General features: G+C 41.8%; 1 protein-coding gene across 4 annotated transcripts in view; it reads left to right on the top strand.

Annotated features, from left to right (window-relative positions):
- Positions 1-689: 689 nt before the first annotated feature.
- Positions 690-24,113, top strand: part of ZNF131 (zinc finger protein 131) — a 26,263-nt gene continuing 2,839 nt past the window's right edge. The window contains exons 1-7 of one of the 4 annotated variants that reach the window (XM_042447392.1): positions 690-814; positions 3,809-3,939; positions 4,173-4,311; positions 8,514-8,615; positions 10,599-10,743; positions 14,165-14,853; positions 21,070-21,200. In XM_042447392.1, coding sequence (XP_042303326.1) covers positions 4,188-4,311; positions 8,514-8,615; positions 10,599-10,743; positions 14,165-14,853; positions 21,070-21,200 — 1,191 coding nt within the window. In that variant the 5' untranslated portion in view covers positions 690-814; positions 3,809-3,939; positions 4,173-4,187. The other 3 variants (XM_042447393.1, XM_042447394.1, XM_042447395.1) reach the window with 3 other exon arrangements.

Below are 24,113 nucleotides of genomic sequence, written 5' to 3'. Positions count from 1 at the left end.
CTCAATGGCCCTCAGAAGTCCCTTCTGACTCTGGTTCTACGAATGGGAATGAATCTGTACCAATGAAGGCTGAGTGGCACAGTGGTTCAATGCCTGCAAGGTTGCGAGTTCAAGACCAGCAAAAGGGCTCAAGCTCAACTCAGGCTTGCATCCTTCGGAGGAGGTGGCTAAAACAAGGACCCAGACTGTTGGGGGCAAATTAGCTTACAGTTGTAAACCATTTAGACACTGCTTCTTAGGCGGTATGAAGCAGTATATAAATGAAGCTTGTTTGTGTGAGTGCTGCAGGCAAATACTTTGGCCTTGTTGTTGTTGTTGTTGTGTGCCTTCAACTCATTTCCCCAATGGGAGCGGAGGCCCCAATGGGAGTTTCCTGGCAAGGCTTGTTCACAGGAGGCTTGCCACTGCCTTCCCTGAGGAGGCTGAGAGAGCGTGACTTCAAGGCCCAGCTGGGAATCAAACCCATCTCTTGCGTTCTGTTTCCCTTCTTTCTCCAGTTGGCAAAGAGGAGGCTGCTGGGCATCACACAAGGGACTTCCTGCGCTACGCTTCGCTCCCTTTGGAACTGCCGCGGGGCCACGCGACGGCGGGCTTTTATCTGGCCACCTCCTATTCTCGCGGGAGGCCATACTCTCGCGAGATCTCCGGCAGGGAGGGCGGGGCTAGAGGCGACGCTTTCCGTTTGCGGTGAGAGAGAAAGAGGCAGGCTGTGGCGGGAGCGTCTCGGGCGCGGGATGTCTCTCGCGATAATTGGCGGGTGCTCCCGCGAGAGGTTAGGCTCGGAGAAGTCTCGCGATGGCTGGTCGGGAGCAAGGTAGGAAGTTTATCCTGGGAGCGCTGGAGAGGGAGGATCAGGGGCCCGGCGTTTGGTATGTGAGAGGCCTGTTCGCTCGAGGGCCGGCGCCAGGGAGGGAAGGAGGGAGAGCGGGCAGCCCAGCCCTGAGGGGCTAAGCCGGCGCCGGGCTGGCCAGTGCCTGATGGGAGCCCTGAGTCCCACGATGGAGGAGGGAAGGTGGGGTATCCCACGGCCCCCTGAGAAGGAGGACGATGGTGGGCTTCCCGGCGGGGAAGGAGCTACAGCTCCCTTGAATTGCACCCAATATAGAGCCGGCTCTGACTTCTCCAGGTGTTTTGGACTACGGCTCCCAGAAGCCAAGGCTATGGGCCAAGGTGGCAAAGGCTTCTGGGAGCTGTAGTCCAGAAACAACTGGAAGGCCAGGGTTTGGGAATCACTGCTCTAGATGAGAGACTCGCCTGTGTGTTTGGGTCTTAAGGATCCAAGGCTATGGGTGGCAAAGGCTTCTGGGAGCTGTAGTCCAAGAGCTTTGGTCTTTAGGTCCCACCATCCAAGGCTATGGATCAAGATAGCAAAGGCTTCTGGGAGACGTAGTCCAGAAACGACGGGGAGGCCAATGTTTGGGAACCACGCAGCTCTAGACAGTGGCTCCCCAAACCTTTGCCCTTTAAAGGATTCTGACTTCAACTCCCAGAAGCCTCAGCCATGTTGGCCAATAGCTTGGGATTTTGGGAGCTGTAGTCCAAAACCCCCTTATAAAGGGCACAGTTTGGGACCAGTCCTCTGGCTCCTCCAGCTCCATGGTCCATTTCCAGCAGAATCTCTCCGGAGGACCTAGGGATTCCTAGAGAGGAAATTAATTAATCAAATGGGCAAATAGCCTCCCCCCCAAAAGGAGCAGTGATCTAGAGCAATGGTTCCCAAGCACCGGCCTTCCAAGTGTCTTTGGACTATAGCTCCCAGAAGCCTTTGCCATCTTTGACCATAGTCTTGGATTCTGGGACCTGAAGTCCAAAACTCTTGGGAGGCCAGAGTTTGGGAATCACTGATCTGGAGCACAGGTTCCCAAATTTGGGTCCTCCGGGTGTTTTGGACATCAGCTCCCAAAAACCCCAGCCAGCTTAGCCAAGGATCAGGAATTCTGGGAGCTGAAGTCCAAAACATCTAGAGAATTACAAAGTTTGGGAACCACTGATCTAGAGAAAACACTTCCCTAGGCGTTTGTAGTCCTCCAGGGTGGTTCTGTGGCCAACATTTAGCAGCAGTTGCACTGGAGGACTTAGCGCAGTGGTCCCCAAAGTCTGCTCCTTAAGGGACTCCCAGAATCCAACACAGCTGAGTCTTCTGAGAGCTGAAGACCAACATCTCTTAAAGGGCACAGTTTGGGGATCACTGACCTAGAGTTTCCTAGAGAGGTAATCTCTCAGGTTAAAGTAATTGTAATTTTTCCATTTTCATGGGCATCCTGTGTCCTTGACCCCAGAGGATGCGGAGGGACCGCTGTATTCCCCAAACCATAATATTTATAATGTCCTTCCCACCAAAGACCAGAACATCAAACATATACACTCATCCCTCCACATTCACTGGGGTTAGGGGCACAGAACCCCTGTGAATGTGGAAAAACTGTAAATAACAAAACCACTATGTTTTTAACCTGAGAGGACACCTCTCTAGGCATCTCTGGGTCCTCCGGTGCAACTCTGTGGTCAACATCTGGCAGGCATTGACCATAGAATTGCACTGGAGGAGCTACAAATGCCTAGTAGAGTATTCTCTCTAGGAATCTCTAGGTCCTTCAGTGCGGCTTTTGGCTAAAGTTGACCATAGAGTTGCTCTGGAGGCCCTAGATATTCCTAGAGAGAACATATTAATAAAATCTGTGAATAATCAAATCTGCAAAAGTCAAAGCTGCAAATATGGAGGGACGGGTATAGAGTTTTGTTTTTTGAGGTTTTTCCACTTCACAGTCATCCTGTGCCTCTAACCCCAGTGAATGTGGAAGGACCACTGTATTCCCAAAACAATGATGGTGATGATTTATAATGCCCTTCCCAGCAAACGGCAGAGCATTAAACATGTATAATGCAATAAAATGCAACACTACAAAATGCAAAAAATAACAATATCCTAACTTGTTTCATAGGTGGCTGAGATAGTGACACCTTTGCTTTCTGATGGTTCAGTGTACACAAGCTTTGTTTCATGCACACAGTTATTAATACTTTTGAGGGAGTCAGGTGTGGTGTAGTGGTTTGAGTGTTAGACTTTGACTCTGGCCAGCTTGGCCATGTAAAACCTACTGACTGACTTTGGGTAAGCCACATGCTCTCAGCCTCAGGGGAAGGCAATGGGAAACCTGGTCTGAACAAATCTTGCCAAGAAAACCCCATGGAAGGGTTATAGAAGGGACACCATTTTTTATTCCATTGTATTTAATGGGACTTCAGTAGCCATGAATTCTGGCATCCACTGAACCAAATCTCAGCAGATACCAAGGCTCTGCTGTATTTCATTATGTACAGTGCTGTGTAAATTTACAGTGCTATATAAATAAAGCTTAATAATAATAATAATATGTTTGTTGATGTTGTTGCATCCCTTCAAGTTGTTTCCAACTTATGGCAACCCGAAGGCAAATAGTATAGGTTGAGTATCCAGAATTCCAAAATACTCCAAAATCCCAAACTGTCCACATGCGTGGATGAGATAGTGACTCTTCTGCCTTCTGATTGTTCACCATGCACAAAATTATTAAAAACATTATGTATAAAATTACCTTCAGGCTATTTATATAAGGTGTATATAAAACAAAATTATGTCATGTTTAGACTTGGGTCCCATCTCCAAGATATTGTATATATGCAAATATTCCAAAATCCAGAACACTTTTGGTCCCAAGCATTTTGGATAAGGGAGACTCAACCTGTAGTTCCCAGTTGATGGTGGGAATGAAAACTAGTTTCTCTGTGGTGTGTATGACACCCTGAAAAATCCACTTTTTTTTTTTAGATCCCTGTGGCAGAGAGCTAAATAGCAAGCTGTTGCAAGCTCCATAAAATGCAGTCATCATTTCTTTCCCGGACAGCCTGCTTCTTGTCTTCTCCTTTCCACGTTGCCACTGTTTCACCTTCGATTCTTGTGTGAGTGGATTTCTCCTCCTCCCTGAATATTCTCCTTCATACTGATTTCAAATGAGCTGTATTTTTGGAGTGCACAGTTACCATTGTAAGATGATGAGTGAAATGTTGAGTGCTTTCTAATATTATTCATTCTCTTGAGTGATATTTCTTTCTATGAATATCCATATTAATGAAAATATCCATGTTAATTATTAATGTTTGGAGATCTCATTGTGGCTGCTAATCTTTCCTAGGCAAATCTGTTAGCCATGGAAGCTGAAGAGACGATGGAATGCATTCAGGAGTTTCCAGAACATTACAAAGTAATCTTGGACAGATTGAATGAACAACGGGAGCAAGATCAGTTCACAGACATCACTCTGATTGTGGATGGTATGTAAGTGGTAAAGACTAGGTCTCATGTATGCATTCAGTCCATTTGCCTAGTCTCTGGAAGAATGAAACCAAAGTCTGTGAATTTAAGCTAGTTTATTTGAATTGAAATAGGATTGGGGGGGACAACCTGTGTTCCCTGTAAGTGTGAATGAAAGAACCACTGGATGGTCCAGGCCAGGGGTAGGCAACCGTTTTGAGCCGGGGGCTGGGTTGCTGTCCCTCAGACAACTGGGGGGCCGAAGCCAAAAAATAAACAATTAAATACTTTTTTTTTAAAATGAAATAAATAAATAAACCGGGACAAATGTAGGACAACATTTTCAAATGGCGGACACTTTTTTTTAAAAAAGTGGAGGACACGCAAAGAAATTTGGTGATTTTAAAAAAAATGTTAATATAAATGCATGTTTCTGAGGCGTCTGTAGACAATTGCCCCCGTGCGCGAGAGGCCAAAGGCATCGGCGGCAGGACTGGGCTGGGGCCGGTCACAAGGCCTCGCCAGGCCGCATCCGGGCCGCAGGTTGCCTACCCCTGGTCCAGGCCATGCACTCAGTGAATGAACATGTAATTTCACTTCTGAGGTCCTTAGGTAATGTCAATGCTTTCTGCCTCCGTGGTTTCCCTGTCGGTTGTGCTCACTGCTCACACTACCGAAAGCAGAGCAACTGAGAAGGGAGTGTGAGAAGCATAGCCAAGAGTTTACTTACCCAAGAGCTGGTGTAATTGATGCAATTTCATTGGAGACAGCAAAGAAGGGAAAACTCTGGGTTCTTCCCACAACTTGGTCCAGTAAATAACAATGTTTTACCATATGTGCTCTCCTCTCCCCTAGCCTGATAAGATTGATCTGTTAAGCAGCTGTACCTGAGGTTTGGGGTGGGGGATTGTTTCCTTTAACTCAGTGGTTTCTTGCAAGGTCAGTTATTTACCTCCATCTGGAAGGAATTGGACTTAATACCAAGTACCTAAGCAAAGTTTTGGGCTGCACCAATTAATCACATATATTGTAGGAGGCATTACCATTTCAGCTTTGTTTGGTGACATGTGCAGCTAATATTTATGATAACGGAATCTAGTTTGCACATTTCTGAAGAATGCTTCTAAGCCACAATTGAAGTGTTGAATTTTTACTAAGTCATTTGATAGAAAAAAATCATGTCCTTTCTTTTCTTGTGTCCAGAGAGATCAGCAAAATTGTTATATATTCCTCCCACTAATATATATATTATATATATATATATGGCTATTATCTTCTTCTTCAGCTGCCTCAAGCACTTGTAATGATGTGCCTGTCCTCAGAATTGTTTTTTTTTAAATATTCAATATACTGAATATCCAAATGAGATTTCTGCCACTGAGGTCTAAATAGGGAGACTTGAAATAGTATCAGATTGAAATATTTTCTTGTGGCTTCAAGCTGTTTTCCCCATCTGATTCTAGTTCACTACTGGCACAAGTAATAGGGTATCACTTATTGTCAGAAAAAAATAACTATGCAAAAAGAGCACTATTTGTAAAATAAGTTTTCTGTAATTTCCAGCTTTACTTAAAGTGGAGACACAGGAAAGTACTCCTTTGGGAAGAAATGGCCTTTCAGTTCAAATTATAGTGATTTATAAGCAATCATTTCTATCAGTTACTACAATACAACTTGAGCAAATGTATAAAAAAGCACTGAATTAAAGATACTTGGAGCCTTACAATTCACCAAGAGCCGTGGTTTGACATGTGTTTGATTCATATCTTATATTCTATCCTGCTATTCAGACAAATGTCTCCGAAACTAGCTCATGCCTATCCCAAAAAACATCACCCTTAGCCTAAGATGTAAAACTTAAAAGAAGAGGAGCAAGGGAAGAGGGAGGGGAGTAAAATAGGAAGTGGCAGAGGCCATCTCCTCTTCGTTGTCAGCCCCAGATCAGCCAAAAGTGCACCCAAGAAATTGACAAACTCATTATCTGACCTATTTTATATAGTCAGGGAGAGGCAGTTAGAGGTATTTCAGAGCAGTTAGGGGGTTTATTTGGGGCATGTTTTTGCCCTCCCTTCCCCTTCAAAACATTGGGGGGCTTTGAGGGGTTTGGGCTGTGACACTTCAGCTGCAAAAAGGGCTCAGGGATTGTATGCTACTCATGGGGTATACTTTACCTGTCTCTGAAGTAGAGGAAGTGATTAGTTTGACAATGCCAGAATAAAACAGTGAGTTGCAGTAAAGTATTACTGCCTATGTGAGCCAAGCTGACATTTCTTCATTGGTGGCCTTGCTTGGATAGAAGTGGTGTAGGTACTTGAAGAGGCCAGCATATACTCCCTTTTACATCTGCTCTGACTGAGCAATTAACAGAGATTGGGTCATTCTGCAGGAACAAAGAATTCATGTGCATTTATTCAGTGTTGTAGAAATAATAAGGTCTAAATTGTAGGATGCATAAAAAAACTAAACTAGATGCACATTACTGCTCTTCTAAAGACCAATCCAATGAAAACAGTTTAGCTAATGTGCTAGAATGGCTGCTGGATGGTAGCTGTGAGAGACCTAAAGGCAGCTGGTCTTGGTGGGGTAGAGTAGTCAAAGGATACTGTTTTTATGTTTGTATTTTTTTTTTCTTTGAAGAAAGGAATCAGATATTTCACTGCCTGTGTACCTGTTACAATTGCAACATCCATTAACATACAGCTTATTCTCTGGGCCTTAGAGGAAGACAAAGGCAAACTCCCCTCTGGACAAATCGTCCTAAGAAACACCATGATTAGGTTCTCCATGTATGTTTTGTCTTCAAGACATGTGTCACCTTAAGGCAACCCCATTAATTCCATAGGGTTTTCTTAGTCAAGGAATACTCAGTGGTAGTTTTGCCAGTTCCCTCTGAAACAATATTGGAGCACCTGGTATTTGTTGGCTGTCTTCCATCTTAGCTTCCAAGATCAGACAGGATCTGATGCCTTTAGGATATTTAGTCCCACAGGTTCACCTTAGGACTGGCATAAATTGGAAACATTCAGAATTCGACAATTGAAGGCACACAACAACGAATAGCTTACATTGTTATCTAATCCTTATTACAAGTAATATTTCTTCCCCCTTTTAAAAATGGGAGAGGGTTCAATTAAAGCAAGGAACTTTTAAATTCCTCCACTTAATGCTCTCTCATTTTGTTTGTACTGTGTTGCACACCATGTCTGATATCAGATTTTTTTGGGGGGGTGGGGATGTTAGTCAGAAAGCACCTGGTCAACTTTTCTCTCAGCTACTGCCTCTGTGTAGGGATTTATAACTGGTAAAAATTACAAAAAGGGCAGGATTTGTTGTTCTGTTTGAGTCCTGAGGCAGGAGAGAGGCATGTAACAAGCTGTTAGAATCACCTATTGTGAATGCAGCACTTGATTTCTAGTATACTTGTGGGTTATTATGTCTGAAATGCCATCTAAAGAGATGTGAGTGTGATGTCAGGAGACCTGCATCCTCATTGGTAGAAGTCATTGGAAATGGGTGTTCAGAATTTATGATTGGGTTTGGAAAACATTTCAGTATACATTTCACTTACAGGTAACTAAATATGAATTGAAATATACTGTATATGAACAGTTCCCTAAGTTTGAGATTTTTACACGGTTATTACATGCAGTATTTGTAACGTTATTAGACATTGTTTTCACACAGTTGTGTTCTGGGGTAACGGAACACTGCCATTCACCTAGGGACTAAAATTGTTAAAATCTGTTTAGGAAAAAAAAAAAAGCAAGAAACTTGTCCAGTGGGAGAATTGCTTGGAAAAACCCACAGTGTTTTATCAGGGTCATTGTCGCTGAAGTTGGAAACCTACCAGTCTGAAATTTTTTGGGAAATCTGTTGAAGGATAGCTTGAATTTTTCCCCCTTAATGGCAGAATATGATCGTCCTCTTCAAAACAAAGTTCTAAAGTTCCTGCTCAACCCAGGGTTTTCATTTTAACACTGATTTGTCTGGAAGTGTCAGACCCCTTTTAATGCTGCTGCTCTTGCAGCAAATGTCACTCTTCTCTAGGTGTTTTGGTGGAAGCCACAACTAATATGCTGACAGTAAATTGCACCAGATAGGGTGGGAATAGGCAATAAATTGTTCTTTGTTTTGTCAAAGCTCTGTGTTGCATATATTTTTCATCCTATCAACCATTAACATCTAGCACACACAATTTAATATATGTTTCTTTTCCTCCTAGGTCACCATTTTAAAGCTCATAAAGCAGTTCTTGCTGCCTGCAGCCAGTTTTTCTACAAATTCTTCCAAGATTTCACTCAGGAGCCTCTAGTAGAGATAGAAGGTATTTTGTTGCTAGCAGCTTGATCCAGAACTGTTCTAAGAGAGGTGTTAGGAGAAAATTGTTGTGTGTACTTCAATGCAGTAATCACTTTTAACATGCATATTCTCAGACTTGCATTGTGAAACAGTTTGCTGGGTGGGTTTCTGGCTTGTTATGTGTCAGTCAACCAAATGTGTAAATCATTCAGTTTTAAATTGCTTATAACCATGCGTCATGACAATGTAAAAACCAAGAGGTTTTACAAATATCAATTAACTAAGTTAAAATATAAAATATGACATAGAATTTCCAACACCATATTAATACTACTACACTTACAAGTAAGAATTAAAATATACAAAATAAAGCCATTAGGGCAGTAAGACTTCAGGATTTGGGGAATGCCTTATAATAACATGCATGGGCTTTAGCTAATGTCATTAAGAAAGTTGCAGCTGTTCCAGTGATACTAGAATCTTTATTAAAAAGCAAAAAATTCTATATTTTAGCAGATGGACCAATTGTTTTTAATAAATAACAGTCCAACAAGGTCATAGAATCGTAGAGTTGGAAGAGATCACAAGGGCCATTCAGTCCAACCCCCTGCCATGCAGGAAATCCAAATCAAAGCATCCCCAGCAGATGGTCATCTAGCCTCTGCTTAAAGACCTCCAAAGAAGGAGACGCCACTACACTCCGAGGGAGTGTGTTCCACTGTCAAACAGCCCTTACTGTCAGGAAGTTCTTCCTAATGTTGAGGTGGAATCTCTTTTCCTGGAGCTTGCATCCATTGTTCCGGGTCCTGTTCTCTGGAGCAGCAGAAAACAAGCTTGCTCCCTCCTCAATATGACATCCTTTCTAATATTTATAAACAGGGCTATCATATCACCTCTTAACCTTCTCTTCTCCAGGCTAAACATCCCCAGCTCCCTGAGTCGTTCCTCATAGGGCAAGGTTTCCAGTCCTTTCACCATTTTAGTCGCCCTCCTCTGGACACGCTCCAGTTTCTCAAAAATACAAAGGTATTTTTCTCCAATTCAGTGTGACAATGGACAAATAAACACAGTGTGGGAGGTCCTCAACTTCATCCAGACCACTGTGACAGTAGCATAACTGCAGTTGGCAAGAGTCAGCCCTTCACCCAAAGGAGTGGTGGTAGGGGTCCCTTCCCCTGCTTTGTTTCTAAGACAGGAGTAACAAGCTCCAGTGCTATGATCAGAAATGATCAGAATGGTAAGTCACTGTTTCTCAGCCTGAGAGGATGGCAATGGCAACCCCCCCCCCCCCCCGCCGAAGAAACTTGCCAAGAAAGTGACATGATAGGGTCACTATAAACTAGAAACAACTTGAGGACACACAACAACAACAGCCCCAGCTCTGTACTGGGCTTTGGAGCATACAGAGTCTCCAGAGTTCAACCAAACTACAATAACAGTCCCTGCTCCCTACCTCCAGCTCAGTGCTGAAAGGGAGTTCATGTTTACTCTTTTGGGAGAAGTACTTTCTGCATCTTTCAGCAATTCATCCTGTTCTGGATGGGATAGCTTTTTTTTCTGAGCTAGGAAAGATTAGCATGACTATTAATGTTGCTGTTAATAACATCTGGTTGCAAATAGCAGAAGAGGTGCTCCTTACTTGCTTTAACAAGTGCTTGGCTGAGATTAATTTTGCCATAACTGTTATTCAGTTGAAAAGTAATTGATTCTAATCAAAACAAATGCCAACTGAACCTTACAACATTGGTCAGCTTACACCTGTTCTAGATAATCACTGGGGCAAGGAGTGCTCTTCATTTAGAGCTGGATGCACCTCTAATTATCATTTTCTGGGAACATACAACAGGGAACATCATTCTCTGGCTAGATGCTGATGCAGGCAGAATGCTGGAATTGGTCTTTGCCCTATGGGGCAACTCTTAGGAAAAAAGCACCCAAATAGTTGAACAAACCTTTTTTGCAAAGTATAAGAATTAACTTTAGGCTTCATTTTGTCTCTTATCTTCAGGTGTAAGTAACATGGCATTTCGTCACTTAATTGAGTTCACATACACAGCCAAATTAATGGTCCAGGGGGAAGAGGAAGCAAATGATGTCTGGAAAGCAGCTGAATATCTTCAGATGTTGGAAGCTATTAAAGCACTTGAAATCAGGTGAGTGTGGTTTTTCACAGGATTGTGTATTGGGAAGGCCTATGAAAATCATTTGCATCAACTTGTGATGCTCCAGTCGAATGGTTTCCATCTCATTTACTTTCCAACATTATAAGATTGTATTATCCTTCTGAAATATTTCAAGAAGAAAACAGTTCTGTAATCCAGGAATGGGCAGAGGCAGATCTAGATATACCGGTAGACATTTGGGTGGCTTGGGGATTTCTGATTGCTAGTTATGTTTTAGCCATAATAGTAACCAAGGCCCCAAGACACAGGCCAAAAGAAGCGGTTTCTGGCCACTTTGGGGGCATAGCATCAAGCCTGTAGCTAGGCTGATGCAACTGGGGCACTGCCCCGGGGGACCCAGCCAAAGGGGGCCCCAAACGCCGGTGCACCAAGATGGCGCGTACAAATATTCCGCCCTACCGAGCCCTACGTTCTGCCCCAGGGCCCCTAAAGACCTAGCTACAGGCCTGCATAGCATTTGGACGATGCACATCCCCAGCGCGCCCAAAGCCATTCTGACACCATGCTCTGGTCCTTTGGACCAGAGCAAAAAGGTGTGGATTCAAACTGAGTCTTGGCAGCACAGCTTGAGACCTGCAGTGGTGGCCCGCTTTAAGAGTGGGCCATGTAGTAGCTGTGATCCTGGCCTGGTCGCCTCAGGCCACTCCTTTCCAGCCATCTGCTCTCCCCAAAGTTACCTACCCCACCCATGTCTTTACATTAAATAGATGAAATAAAACTTAAGGTAACCAGGATTTTTGTGTGACAAGAACTTGAGCTCTATTTGGTTCTGGTACTTACATTTCTGGAATCAATGTTCTTTAATTCCAAATATTCTTTTATATAAAACTAAGAGATTTAGATGCTGGAAGTATGGGCCACAGGTATTATTATTATTATTATTATTATTATTTTATTTTTATTGGAACTGCCCTGTTCACTGGTAGTTGTGTTGAACAACCTGCAAGAAAGTGAGGATAAGTGTATGAAAGATCTTATGGTTAATGAATGGTAACAAGAATTATTTAAGCTAAATATTGAATACACCCTGGCATTCCTACCATTAGAAAGTGGTAGATGGAAGTATTAGCTATTACTCCAATAGGTAAGATGAAAGATCTGGTGAACACCAAGAATACGTTTGTATGTCAGATATGTGGTGGCTATTTTAGTTAAATAGAACTGTTTGATTTTGAATTGGAATAGTTATATATCTGATATACAGTACTAGATGACCATCTGTTTGAGTAACAGCAGGAGGAGGGATAACTCAGGTTCTGGAACTCAAAATAAGTGAATAGGTTCAGATTATTCCATTTGGTGGATCTCAAGATTCCACTTTTTAATAAGGGAAGATTCTATGTGGATGATAGCTCAGAGGCCTTTCCATCCATCACATAGAGCATGCATGGAGAAGGTGTGGCCTATAAGCTCCCCAGGGCCTTTTTAGTGGCTCAGATATGGCCCAGAAAAATGCTAAAATTGTCCCTCATACTCTAGGGCAGGGCAGCATAAGATGCGGCCCGGGGGGTGGGCGAATTATGCCCACCAAAGGATTTCTGGAGGCCTGGGGTCCCACTGTCAGGAGGGGGATGTCCTGGCCCCCAGAATCCTCGCCCGATTGCACAGGGCTTTGGAGGATGGGAGCAATGGATTCTTCCCCCAGAGTTTGCCTCTGCTTCCCAGGGGAGCTTTTGCTGGAGGCAGGTTTACAGCTCCTCTCACCCCATTGGCCAGGCAGGCCCAGAGGGAGGAGCCTTTGCGAGCAAGCAGCAGAGACAGCCGGGAGGGCAGAGAGAGAACTAGAGATCACGAGAGAGCCATGGGCCCTTCCTCTAGTGAGTAAGGGGGAGGATGGGAGAAAGAGAGGTGGACACCCGACCACCGCGTTTTTCTCCTCCTCCTCCTCTGCCGAGTCGTTCGCTTTTGAGCAGCCTAGGGGTTTTGCCTTTGAGTGGCAAGGCTGCCCACCTGGCAAAACCCCAAGGCCGCTCAAAAGCGAACGACTCGGCGGAGGAGGAGGACAACACGGTTGTTGGCGTCCTCCTCTCTTTCTTCCATCTTCCCCCTCCTCCTCCTCCTCACAAGGCTGCTTGCCCAGCAATGGGGGAAAGAGACAAGGATGTCCACCCACCGCATTTTCTTCTTCCTCCTCTGCTGAGTCATTCACCTTCAAGTGGCAAGGCTGCCCACCTGGCAAAACTCTCAGGCCACTCAAAGATGAAGGACTCAGCAACGGAGGAAGAGGACAACATGGTGGGTGGGCATCTCTTTCCCCATCTTCCTCCCCATCTGTAAGAAGGAAGGAAGGAAATGAAGAAGTGGAGAAGGAAAGAAAGAAGGGAGGAAGGTGTAGGAGGAAGAAAAGAAAGAAAAAGGAAGGGAGAGAGAGAGAGAGAAGAAAAGAAAGGAAAAGAAAAGGGGGAGGGAGGAAAGAAAGAAGGGAGGGAGGGAGGGAGGGAGGGAGGATGGGAGGGAGGGGATGCCTTGCCCCCTGGTAGGGTGACTAGACTTTCCCTCCTTTTCCCAGACATGCTCCCATCTTAGCCTTCCTGTCCAGGAGGAGGGATTCCACAATGTCCTCTATTTTGAGCATGGCTAAGAAGTATGGATTTGCATTTTGCTTCCAATTTTTATTTGGTCATGCCCCCCATTTTTTTAATGTCCTACATTTCACCTAAAACTGTTGGTGGCCCGAACAACCTTAGGCAATCTTAATTTTGGCCCCTACCTCCTTCCAAGTTGGGCTCTCCTGCTCTAGGGGGCACTGGCGAACATTTGGGGACAAAAACAATCAGTTTTTTTTCAAGGGGTATAGCCCTCCAATGCCCCCTCAGGGATCAGCCCCACCCCATATGTATTGAAACTTAGGTTTACCACTGATGGGGCCTATGTCAAAAAAATGTGGGTGAGTGATCCACACTTCCTGCAGTTTAGTTCAAATTTGTACATCAACCTTCTTAAATGTGTATACCATAAATTATTTGTAAGTAAAAAGAGAATAACAGAAGGATCTGGTTGCAGACAAAGCTCTGGTTTGTCCAAATCCCTGGTTCTAGGAACATAAATTCCAGCCAGTGGGTCAAACAGTAACTAACTACAGTGGACCCTTGTTATACGCTGGGGTTTGGTTCCAAGATCCCTCGTGTATAACAAAATCCGTGTATGCTCAAGTCCCATTAAATATAATGACATAGCAAAATAAATGGAAAATCAAGGTAAATTTATACTTTTTTTGAACATTTTCAAACTGTGTATGCTTGAATCAGTGTATAAAAAAATCAGTGTATAAGAAGGGCTGACTGTATTACATCTTCAGTGATTGTACTTAGACTAGTCAGACAGATGTAGCCATGTTTGTAGTGTACTTTTTTTAAAAAAAATACTTACTGCGTCTTTTATGATTTTTTAGGAACAAAGAAAACTCATTGCCACATGAATCAAATCAGACACAAGATATAAGTAAAGCCAAAAAGAGGAAGATAGCGGAGACCTCCAACGTCATTACAGAAACATTGCCATGTGCAGAATCTGAGCCTGTCAAAATTGAGGTAGAGATTTCTGAGGGGGCTATTGACGTGGAAGAAAACAACATTGAGGCACTTGAGGAGGTAGCTTCTGCTGAACAATCTATAAAGTATATACAGACCACGGGTACATCAGATGAGTCTGCTTTGGCTCTTCTGGCAGATATAACAAGCAAGTTTCGCCATGGGGAGAGGAACAGTGAAATTAAAGACGAATGTGACAATATATCTGATCCAGCGGGCAAACAGGTGGAAGGCATTGAGATCATGGAACTTCAGCTCTCACATGTCAACAACCTTTTCCACTGTGAAAAGTGCAACCGGACATTTAAACTGTTTTACCATTTTAAGGAACATATGAAAACGCACTCCACAGAAAGTTACAAGTGTGACCTTTGCAACAAAAGGTACTTGCGTGAGAGTGCGTTGAAACAGCACCTTACCTGTTACCACCTTGATGAAGGTGGTGCTAACAAAAAACAAAGACCTGGCAAAAAAATACATGTCTGCCAGTACTGTGATAAACAGTTTGACCATTTTGGACATTTTAAAGAACATCTTCGAAAGCACACAGGTAATAACAGTTTCCTCCTTCTAGATGTGAGTTAGCTAAATTTTTGTGTGATTTGTACCTCACCTCGATGGTTGAAGTTAGGGGATCTTTGTAGCCTAATTTATTGTTACCTACATGAGCACAAGTGAATTGAAGCAAACTTTGTGCTTCTGTGTTTCCTTTCCTGCTTTTTTTCCCATGTGGAAGAACGAGCAAGGTCCCTATGAGTGGGAAGCTTTTGTTTCTGGAGAAGCACAACACGCCCGCACCATACGCGGGTGCACTATATGCAGCCTGCAATACAATGAATGGAGCCCACTGCCATACCCAAGCCTTTATATTCAATGGGACTCAAGCATATGTGTTACTCACCTTACGCGGGGGGGAGGTTTTCCGGAACGGATCCCCCTCATAAGGCAAGGGTCCTCTGTATAGTTTGTTATGTTCTCCAGAGAAACAAATATGGATTAACATTAACTGTGGTTAGTTTCAATCAAGGCAAAACCAAACTGTTCTTTAAGCTAGTTTGTTGAAATTAACCTTAGTTAATGCTAACCACAAATCAGGTTACACATTCATATGAAGTAAATACTGAGTCACCCATTTAACATTGATTCCTTAAACTTTTAAAAACGGAAAATAATCCAGTAGCCATTTAAGACAGACATGCAAAACGTGGGCCACTTGTCCTGAGATTTGTGGAGAATTCAGCAGTAGTGTCTTGTTTATAGAAACTATTGTGTGTCAGCAGAAGAAAAAAACAAGGATTTCTGTTACCTCACTCGCAATAGCCTTAAAATCTACTTCCAGATGCATTTGGAGTAGATTTGTAATAAATAAATAAAATTTGTATTTATATCCCGCTTTTTGTTGAAACAATCAAAGTGGCATACAACATTAAAATGATACAGCGATATATGCAGTCCCCCCTTTAAAAAAGGATTAAACAGTTCTAACAATTAAAATTACAAACAATAACATCTGAAAACAATAATACAATAATGGTGGGCAGAATCATCACTTATATATTGTTTTCAAACAACTGTGCTCTAATGGAGTGTTGAATTTTACCTGGATAGAAACAGCAGGAGAAATGCCAGCTCTTTCTTACCTAATGTTCATATGTTTGTTCTGTGAACTGGAGCTAAACTATGGCAGTTCATCACCCTTAAAGGAAAACCATTTTGGAAGCAAGTTTAGTCTCGGTGCTTGATTTCCACTGACCCTCCCTGAGTGTTTATAGGGTTTATAGTTTATGCATTTGTTTTTACTAATCCAGTAAGTGCCTTGACATTACCAAGCCTCACAAGTATGCTGTCAAAATCTGTATTGCTTTAATTAAGTTCAACTACTGGCCTTGAGTCTAGTATTTTCCCCCAAAGCATTTTTAAAATTTTTGAACAGACCACCATGCCAAATGGGTCCTAGAGGAAATCAAGCCTGAACACTACCTAGAATTAAAAAAGACCAAACCGAGGCAATCATATTTTATACATATCAAGAGACAGTACGACTCATTAGAAAAAAACAATCATATTTGGTAAAGTGGGATGCATTAGGAAAAGAAGATCACATTGCAGATGAATGCAACTAAGCAAACAAGCCACAGCATTTAGCTTGCGGGACCTAAGCAGGGCTACTCATGACAGAGAGTCTTAGAGGTCTGTCATTCCTGGGCTCGCCATAAGTCAAAGCCAATTTGGTGGCAATTAACAGCAAGAACAACAGCACTATTTTTGAATAGTACACCGTTTCAGAAATGCAGCTTTAGACTGACAGGGTAAATCAGTTTAGATTAACCTTCCCCAACCTGGCACATTAGATTTGCTGGAAAGCAACAGGCTTCATTATCCTTAACCAACAAGACTGTAGCATGGAGATGGTGTAGTGATGTTGGATAGGATTCCGGAGGAGCAGCATTCAAACTCCTGCTCAGTCATGGTGGCCTTGGACATGCCACTTCCTGAGCCTGAGAGAAAGGCAGTGGCAAATTCTTCTGAACATATCTTCATAAGCAAAACCTATGATAGGGTTACCATAAATCAGAGTTGACCTGAAGGCCACAGTAACAACAAATCCAATTAGGTCTAGAAAGACTGTTGTAAACTGATACGGCATCGTGGTCAAGGTACCCTAAGTTGCCATTTTGTGTGTGTGTGTGTGTGTGTGTGTGTGCATGCATGTAGTGACTAATGTTGCAAGTGTTTTCCAAAACTGCTCTAGCTTGGGCCAGGATGTGGTAAAGTATGACCCTAACAGAAGGATATTCATATTGCCGCAGGGGTTATTATGAAAAAGGCTTTTTGGCTTCAGTGTATCTAGGACCATAAAGAGAGTTAAGATTTTTTTGGTCAGATCCGGCCAAAGATCATCTATTCCAGTAATGTTTTTCTGACTGGTTACCTAGTTCTTTTAGAAACCTTTCAAGCAGGGTATTGTAGAGATGATCACAAGTTGTTACTTATTGGCAGCATCTACTGACATCAGAAGCAATGTGGATCTTCCTTCAGGTTCTTATTATTGCATGTTACTATGCTGACATAGTCACTGGCAGAAAATCCCACAACCTAGTGTTTTAGGAAAAAAGGGGAATGTGTTGGCTGCACTTTTCCAACCCATTTAAATTCTAAAGGGAAGGGAATGGACCACATTAAATTGAATTTGGAATAAGTGAACAGTGCAATTATATTCTGAACAATCTTTGATATGATTTTTGATCTCTGTATTTTAGGATGCATTGATCTCAGTTGGAAGGTGGTAATATACCATAAGCTTGGGACCTAAGCACCTTAAAGTCACCAGATCCTGTCTGATCTTGGAAGCTAAGCAAGGTCAGCCCTGGTTAATACTTGGATGGGAGACCACCAATGAATTCCAGGTGCTGTAGGCTATATTTCAGAGGAAGGAACTAGCAGAACCATCTCTGCGTATTCCTTGCTTAAGAAAACCCTATGAATAGTTTTTTGTGCGGTTTTCGGGCTATTTGGCCATGTTCTGGAACAGTTTATTTCTAACATTTCACCAGCATCTGTGGCTGGCATCTTCAGAGAATGCTGACATGGAAGAGAGTGGTGTGTGTGTGTGTGTGTGTGTACACACATACATATACATACTGTGTGATCCCGGGTTGAGAGAAAGTGATTTACATGTTAATCTCTGGGTTGGTCTGGTGTTGAATCGCAAGGCCTCAGGGTGTCTATTTAATTAATGATCCATTGTCTGCTAGGAAGTCCCCCTGACCCTGGGTAGTTTTCATTTGCATGTGCTGGGACTTGATTTTGGTGTTTTTCAGGACTGGTAGCCAAACATTGTTTACTTTAAGGGTTTCCTGGTGAAGTTGTCTAGGTCTTTGTGGATTTCAATGGCCTCCCTGTGCATTCTAACCTGATAGTTGTTTGCATGGTCCAGAATTTCAGTGATTTCAAATAGTATTTTATGCTCAGGATGAGGTCTTGCTATTCACCAACAGAGAGCAACACAGAGATTAATGTAAATCACTTCCTCTCAATCCAGTGTCACGCAGTATATATGTACCCCACTCACTTCCATGCCAGCATTCTCTTAAGATGCTCGCCACAGATGATGGTGAAACGTCAGGAATAAACTCTTCCAGAACATGGTCACATAGCCCAAAACCCCCACAAAAAACTGGCTTCCAGCTGTGAAAGCCTTTGACTTCACATTAAAACCCTATGAAATTCATGGGATCACCATAAGCCAACAGGTGACTTGAGAACACAAACACAATACTGTATAAGTTTGCCTTTATTGATTGAACTAACTATATTACTGAGCTGGTTTGCAAGAACATGATCTTCCAAGGACTGCTTACAGTATAAAAATGCAAATGGCAATGTCAAATAAATTACAGAACAGATGCAGGTTGAGTCTTCCTTATCTGAAATTCAGAGTATGCCAGAAACACAACCTTTTTGCATGGGTGGCTGTGAGAGTGACACCTTTGCTTTCCAATGGCTCAGTGTACACAAACTTTGTTTCATGCACAGAATTATAAAAAATATTGTATGGAATTACCTTCAGGCTTTTAGTTTAAGGAGTATGTGAAAGATAAATGAATTTTATGTTTAGATTTGGATCCCATCTGCAAGATATCTCACCTATAAGCAAATACAGATATTCCAGAATGTAAAACACTTTTGGCCCCAAGCTTTTTGGATAAGGGAGACTCACATTTAAGCAATATTTCAATACAGTTAATAGCTATTTAAAAAGGTGAAAATATTTAAACTCAGCAAGTACTATAAAATTGTCTCACTTGAAAGCCCAAATACAGTATGTCTTTAATGCCCTCTTAAAAGCAGCTGCAGGGAGAACCAAGCATATTTGTTAGAAGGCATTCCAAAGGGTAGAGGTCTCTCTAGCAAGGCCTATTTAGTGCATGACTGGGAATCATGCAACTCTACAGATGTTGCTGGACTGCAGATCTAGTCAATGGTGAAGGATGCTGGAAGCTTCAGTCCATCACTGTTTGGAAAGATGGATGATTCCTCTCAGAGTGGCTAACCCAAATCACCCAGTACATTTTCTCGCTCAGTGAGAGTTGCACATTGGATCTAATTAGTTCCCATTCTCAATGCTCAAGAAGACATCAGTTAAATGAACTGCGGGTTTCATTATTCATGTATTTGGTTAATATGTTCTCTCTAGGAATCTCTACATCCTCCAGTATGACTTTATGGCCAGCTTATTCCAGGGGTTGCATTGGAGGACCTAGAGATTCTTAGAGAACACTTTTTTTAGCCATTTGTAGGTTCTCCAGCACAACTCTGTGGTCACTTTCTGGTGGATGTTAGCCATAGATTTGCATTGTAGTACTAGAGATTCCTAGAGAGGTGTTTTCTTAGGTTAAAAAATAGTGGGTTTTTATTTGCAGTTTTTCCATTTTCATGGGGTCCTGTATCCCAGCGAATGTGGAGGGCCCACTGTATATTTATGCTTAAGTATGATATTCAGCACAATTCTAGCAGCATGTAAAATCTCAGACATGTTGATTAATTAAGTTGTCGTACTCCAGATTTTTTAGTTGCTAAAGTAGGAGCATCCAAAACTTCACTAAAAGCAGTGTAGCTCCAGTAATCTGACCACTTGTATAGGCTTTCAGACAATTCAGGTATTGGTTTGTGCATCTCTATCAAAGTCTAATAGAATAGGATGATTTTTTCACATTGCAATGATGAATAATAATCCATTTTGCAATGTTTTAGTTGTCATAAATGGCTGACGTTTGTAATCAAGATTCATTTTATTATTTGAAGGGCCTGAAGGGTTTTATACTTTCCCCTAAACCATAGGGGCTTGTAACTTGATTTCTTTCTTTTAAAAAATTTGTAGCTGGGATGGAGCAGGCTGCCATCTTCTAGGACAGATTCCACACAGCAAACTACTATGCTTACTCCTGTTATTTGCTGCTCATTTAAAGAGATGAATAGATAGTTTTGAAGAAAACTTGCTTTTTCTTGTCTAGAGTATTTGAAGCATTGTCATTTTTATGTACTTGGTGCCTGATACTAGTTTGAGAATATTTCACACCAATGCTCCATTAATTAAGAGGCATGCCATGGATGATGGAAACCTTGGACACAATGATTTTTTGAGGGCAGAAAGAATACTTTGGTTAAAAAAAAATTATAAATCAAGCTCCGTGTCAGTAGATGGAATAAATGTATTTTGGAACTGAATAAGAATTTGGAATCTGTTGCTCATGCCAGCAATAAGGAAGCATGACATACAAAAAAGGAAGGCTGAACACAATGCACAGCTATCCTGTGATGGTAGCACTCTGAAAAGGAAACTGTCACTGTCCAGGGAAGCTCTCCACATAATTTAGATCTGTAATTTTCTAGAATTTCAGATCTCATGGAGAGCCAACGAAGGTAGTAGGGAGATTCGGGCTCAGAAAGCTGCCCTTCACATATATGAAAGCAGCATAAATGACAACGAAGGATGTGGGCTGAGCATACTGTCCCATCTCCGCATGTTGAGTAAACATACTTTCTAAATGCTTGAACAGGTTTCTGCATTAATGGATCTCACCCTTACATACTAGTACTTAAACAAATCTCTGATTCTTTTATTTCTGTGACATCTGGATAAATGATGTTCAGTGGTGAGAGAGCTGTTTTACTCCATTTAAATGAGAGGAACATTGATAACAAGTAAAAATCAAAATGTATCAGATCTTGCATTTTCCATAAATACCTGTGTTTGCCTTGCTAGGTGAAAAACCATTTGAGTGTCCAAACTGCCATGAGTGTTTTGCCCGGAACAGCACACTCAAATGTCACCTGACAGCATGCCAGTCAGGGGCTGGTGCTAAAAAGGGACGGAAGAAACTTTATGAATGTCAGGTATGTAACAAAGAAGAACAGGATGGAGTTTGATTGTGATAGATAGTGTAGGGTTGCTGGGTGAAATAAGGGACATGTCTTTTTAATGGTTGTATAGAAAATAAACTTCAGCAGGTGTTACTTGTGTAAGAAGCAATACCTGCTGAATTTCCCTCTACTACACAACCATTAAAGAGATATGTTACTTATTTCACCTGGCAACCATACACATGAGTTTAAATATGATACTGTTGCTAAGGTCAGTTTATCTGAATAGCAATTTAAATTATAAATTTTGAAGCTCATCACAATATATTGAAATATTTGCATGTCTGGTTAGTGGAATGAAGTACTGTATAATAATCTTACATCTTTCTCAACCTTGGATGTGGTGTACAGATTTATAAACCAATATTTATCACTGCAGACTTCTAAGCAGTTTTCTCTTTTACATTGTATTTGAGGAATTTTGCTTGGGAAACACTTGAAAGCAGGAGCAGCTATACAGCCTTCTTTTCACTCCAACTATTTTAAGTAATGGTCATACACTTTGTATAACAGACTACCTGTTAAAGTTAACGCATATCAACAGATCTCAAAGGATTGTCTCCAGATTGTCATACCTCCAGAGCATCTTTGATGCCCTTGAGACATATATTTAGTTGAGATTCTATTAGACTTTCTATGTATCAGTTTAGGAGGGGAAATAGAGATCTACAGCTTTAAGAAAGACAAGGATTGTGGGAAATCCCAGGGTCTTATACTGTCTCTCTCTAGCTAGTTTCAGTTGTGTAGTGTCATCCTGTTTAACAGCTGTCTCCCACTGGATGCACCATCGGCGTCTGAAGCTCAATATGTCCAAGACTGAGCTTCTTGTTTTCCCTCCTAAGCCCACCCTTCACTATTCCTTTTCTATTTCCGTCAATAACATCTTGATCCAGCCAGTCCAGGAAGCCCGCAGTCTTGGTTTCATCTTTGACTCCTCTTTGTCATTTATCCCACAGATCCAGACTACAGCCAAAGTCTGTAGATTTTTTCTCTATAATATTGCCAAAATCCGTCCATATCTCTCAGCTTCTACCGCAAAAACACTGGTCCATGCCCTAGTGATCTCACGATTAGACTACTGTAACCTCCTCCTGGCAGGGCTTCCTCTCTCTCACCTCCACCCATTAATTTCTGTTCAGCATTCAGCTGCACGCATTATTTCACTCGCTCGCCGTTATGATCATGTCTCCCCTCTGTTGTCTTCCCTTCACTGGCTTCCTCTTCCTTTCCGCATCAGGTACAAACTTTTGCTACTCATCTTTAAAGCCCTGCATGGGCTGGCCCCTCTTTATTTAACTGATCTTCTCTCTCCCTACTTCCCTACTCGCACTCTCCGCTCTGGTAGCCAAAGTCTCCTCTCTCAGCCCAGGATCTTCTCTGCCCCGTCCCGGATCCGTCCCTTCTCTCTTGCTGCCCCTCACTCCTGGAACCTTCTTCCTCTGCATGCACGGCTCATCACTTCCCTAACCAGCTTTAAGGCTGAGCTGAAAACCATATTGTTTAGGGAAGCGTTCTCAGGGAATTTGTGATTGTTATCTGGCTGTCTGACAATATTTGATATAATGTGATTTGTTTGATATTTGATGTTTTAATCTGTTTTTTCCTTTCTATATGGTAATTTTATCTATTCCTCTTTTAATTGTTATTATCCTAGAATGTACGCCTTGGGCAGGCTTTTATTTACTCCTAATTTTACCGACTTTGTACAGCGCTGTGTATAATTACAGTGCTATAGAAATAAAGTATAATAATAATAATAATAATAATAATAATAATAATAATAATAGATTTCAGCCAAGTCAGACCTGGAGAGAGTATTTTCCTTTGACAAAGATAAGTCCACAAAAGAAGAAAGATAGTCCTCAGAAGGATAAAATCCATCAAGAAGAGAGAGCAAGGTATTTAGGAAGGACTATTGAGAAAAAGGAGATCACTTTCATGTTTTGTGTTTATAACCAGTAAAGCTTTTGAAACTTAAGAAATTTGTGGACAAGTCTTTTGTTCAGGCTGTGTTCCTGAGAGCCAGAGGCCTTACTACACCTAAAGTCCATAGCATTGCTCTTGGGACAAAACAAGATGTTTTACCATGTGAAAGATCTTGCTTCTTGGTAATCACTCCTTCATTACATCTGTGGACATAGGAGTTGCCTGTAATACTCCCTGAGTGAGCTCAAAGCATCATATTGTTTCTCAGGGGAACTGTTTTCATGCAGCAAATCTTGGAATGAATTTTGTCATGTCAGTCTCATCACTTACATTGAGATCTGTAGTAAAATCTCTGTGGGTTTTTTTTCTGAGCAATGTTCATTTTTATTCTGTTGAAAATATTTATATCCCACCCTTCACCAAATGTGGTTCTGGAGCAGTCTAGAAAATTAAAATTAGAGGCAATAAATCTATCTCATAAAAACAGCCATTTGGTAAAACAGAGTAATTAGTAGGTTTTTACAGGTCTGGAACACCTTTGAAGCTTAAGACCACCATAGCACCTGAAACAAAATGGAGGCATCCTGTAGACTTTCCTGATGAGGATGTAACACAGATAGGGTGCCAGAGACAAATGACCACAAAACTAATTGCCTTTAGTCAGAAAGAAGTTGAATCACTGAGTGATGGAAGAACTCATAGAGTATCTCAGGGTGGGGAACTATGTGTGTATATATTATTAGAGAAGAAGTCAGTTTTGGATACTAATATAGTAATAATAAGATCATGATTATTTCCAAACATTTATACTGTATACTCCTTTTCATTAAAAGAAAATCCCAAAGTATTTCACAATAACAATAAATAGAATAGAACCATAGCTAAGAGACTAAAATGATAGATACAAAGATAGATAGATAGATAGATAGATAGATAGATAGATAGATAGATAGATAGATA

This window comes from Sceloporus undulatus, chromosome 2, assembly GCF_019175285.1.
Source record: "Sceloporus undulatus isolate JIND9_A2432 ecotype Alabama chromosome 2, SceUnd_v1.1, whole genome shotgun sequence".
NCBI lineage: Eukaryota > Metazoa > Chordata > Lepidosauria > Squamata > Phrynosomatidae > Sceloporus > Sceloporus undulatus.
Note: the sequence above shows the minus strand (reverse complement) of the source record. Positions and strands in the feature narration are given on the sequence as shown.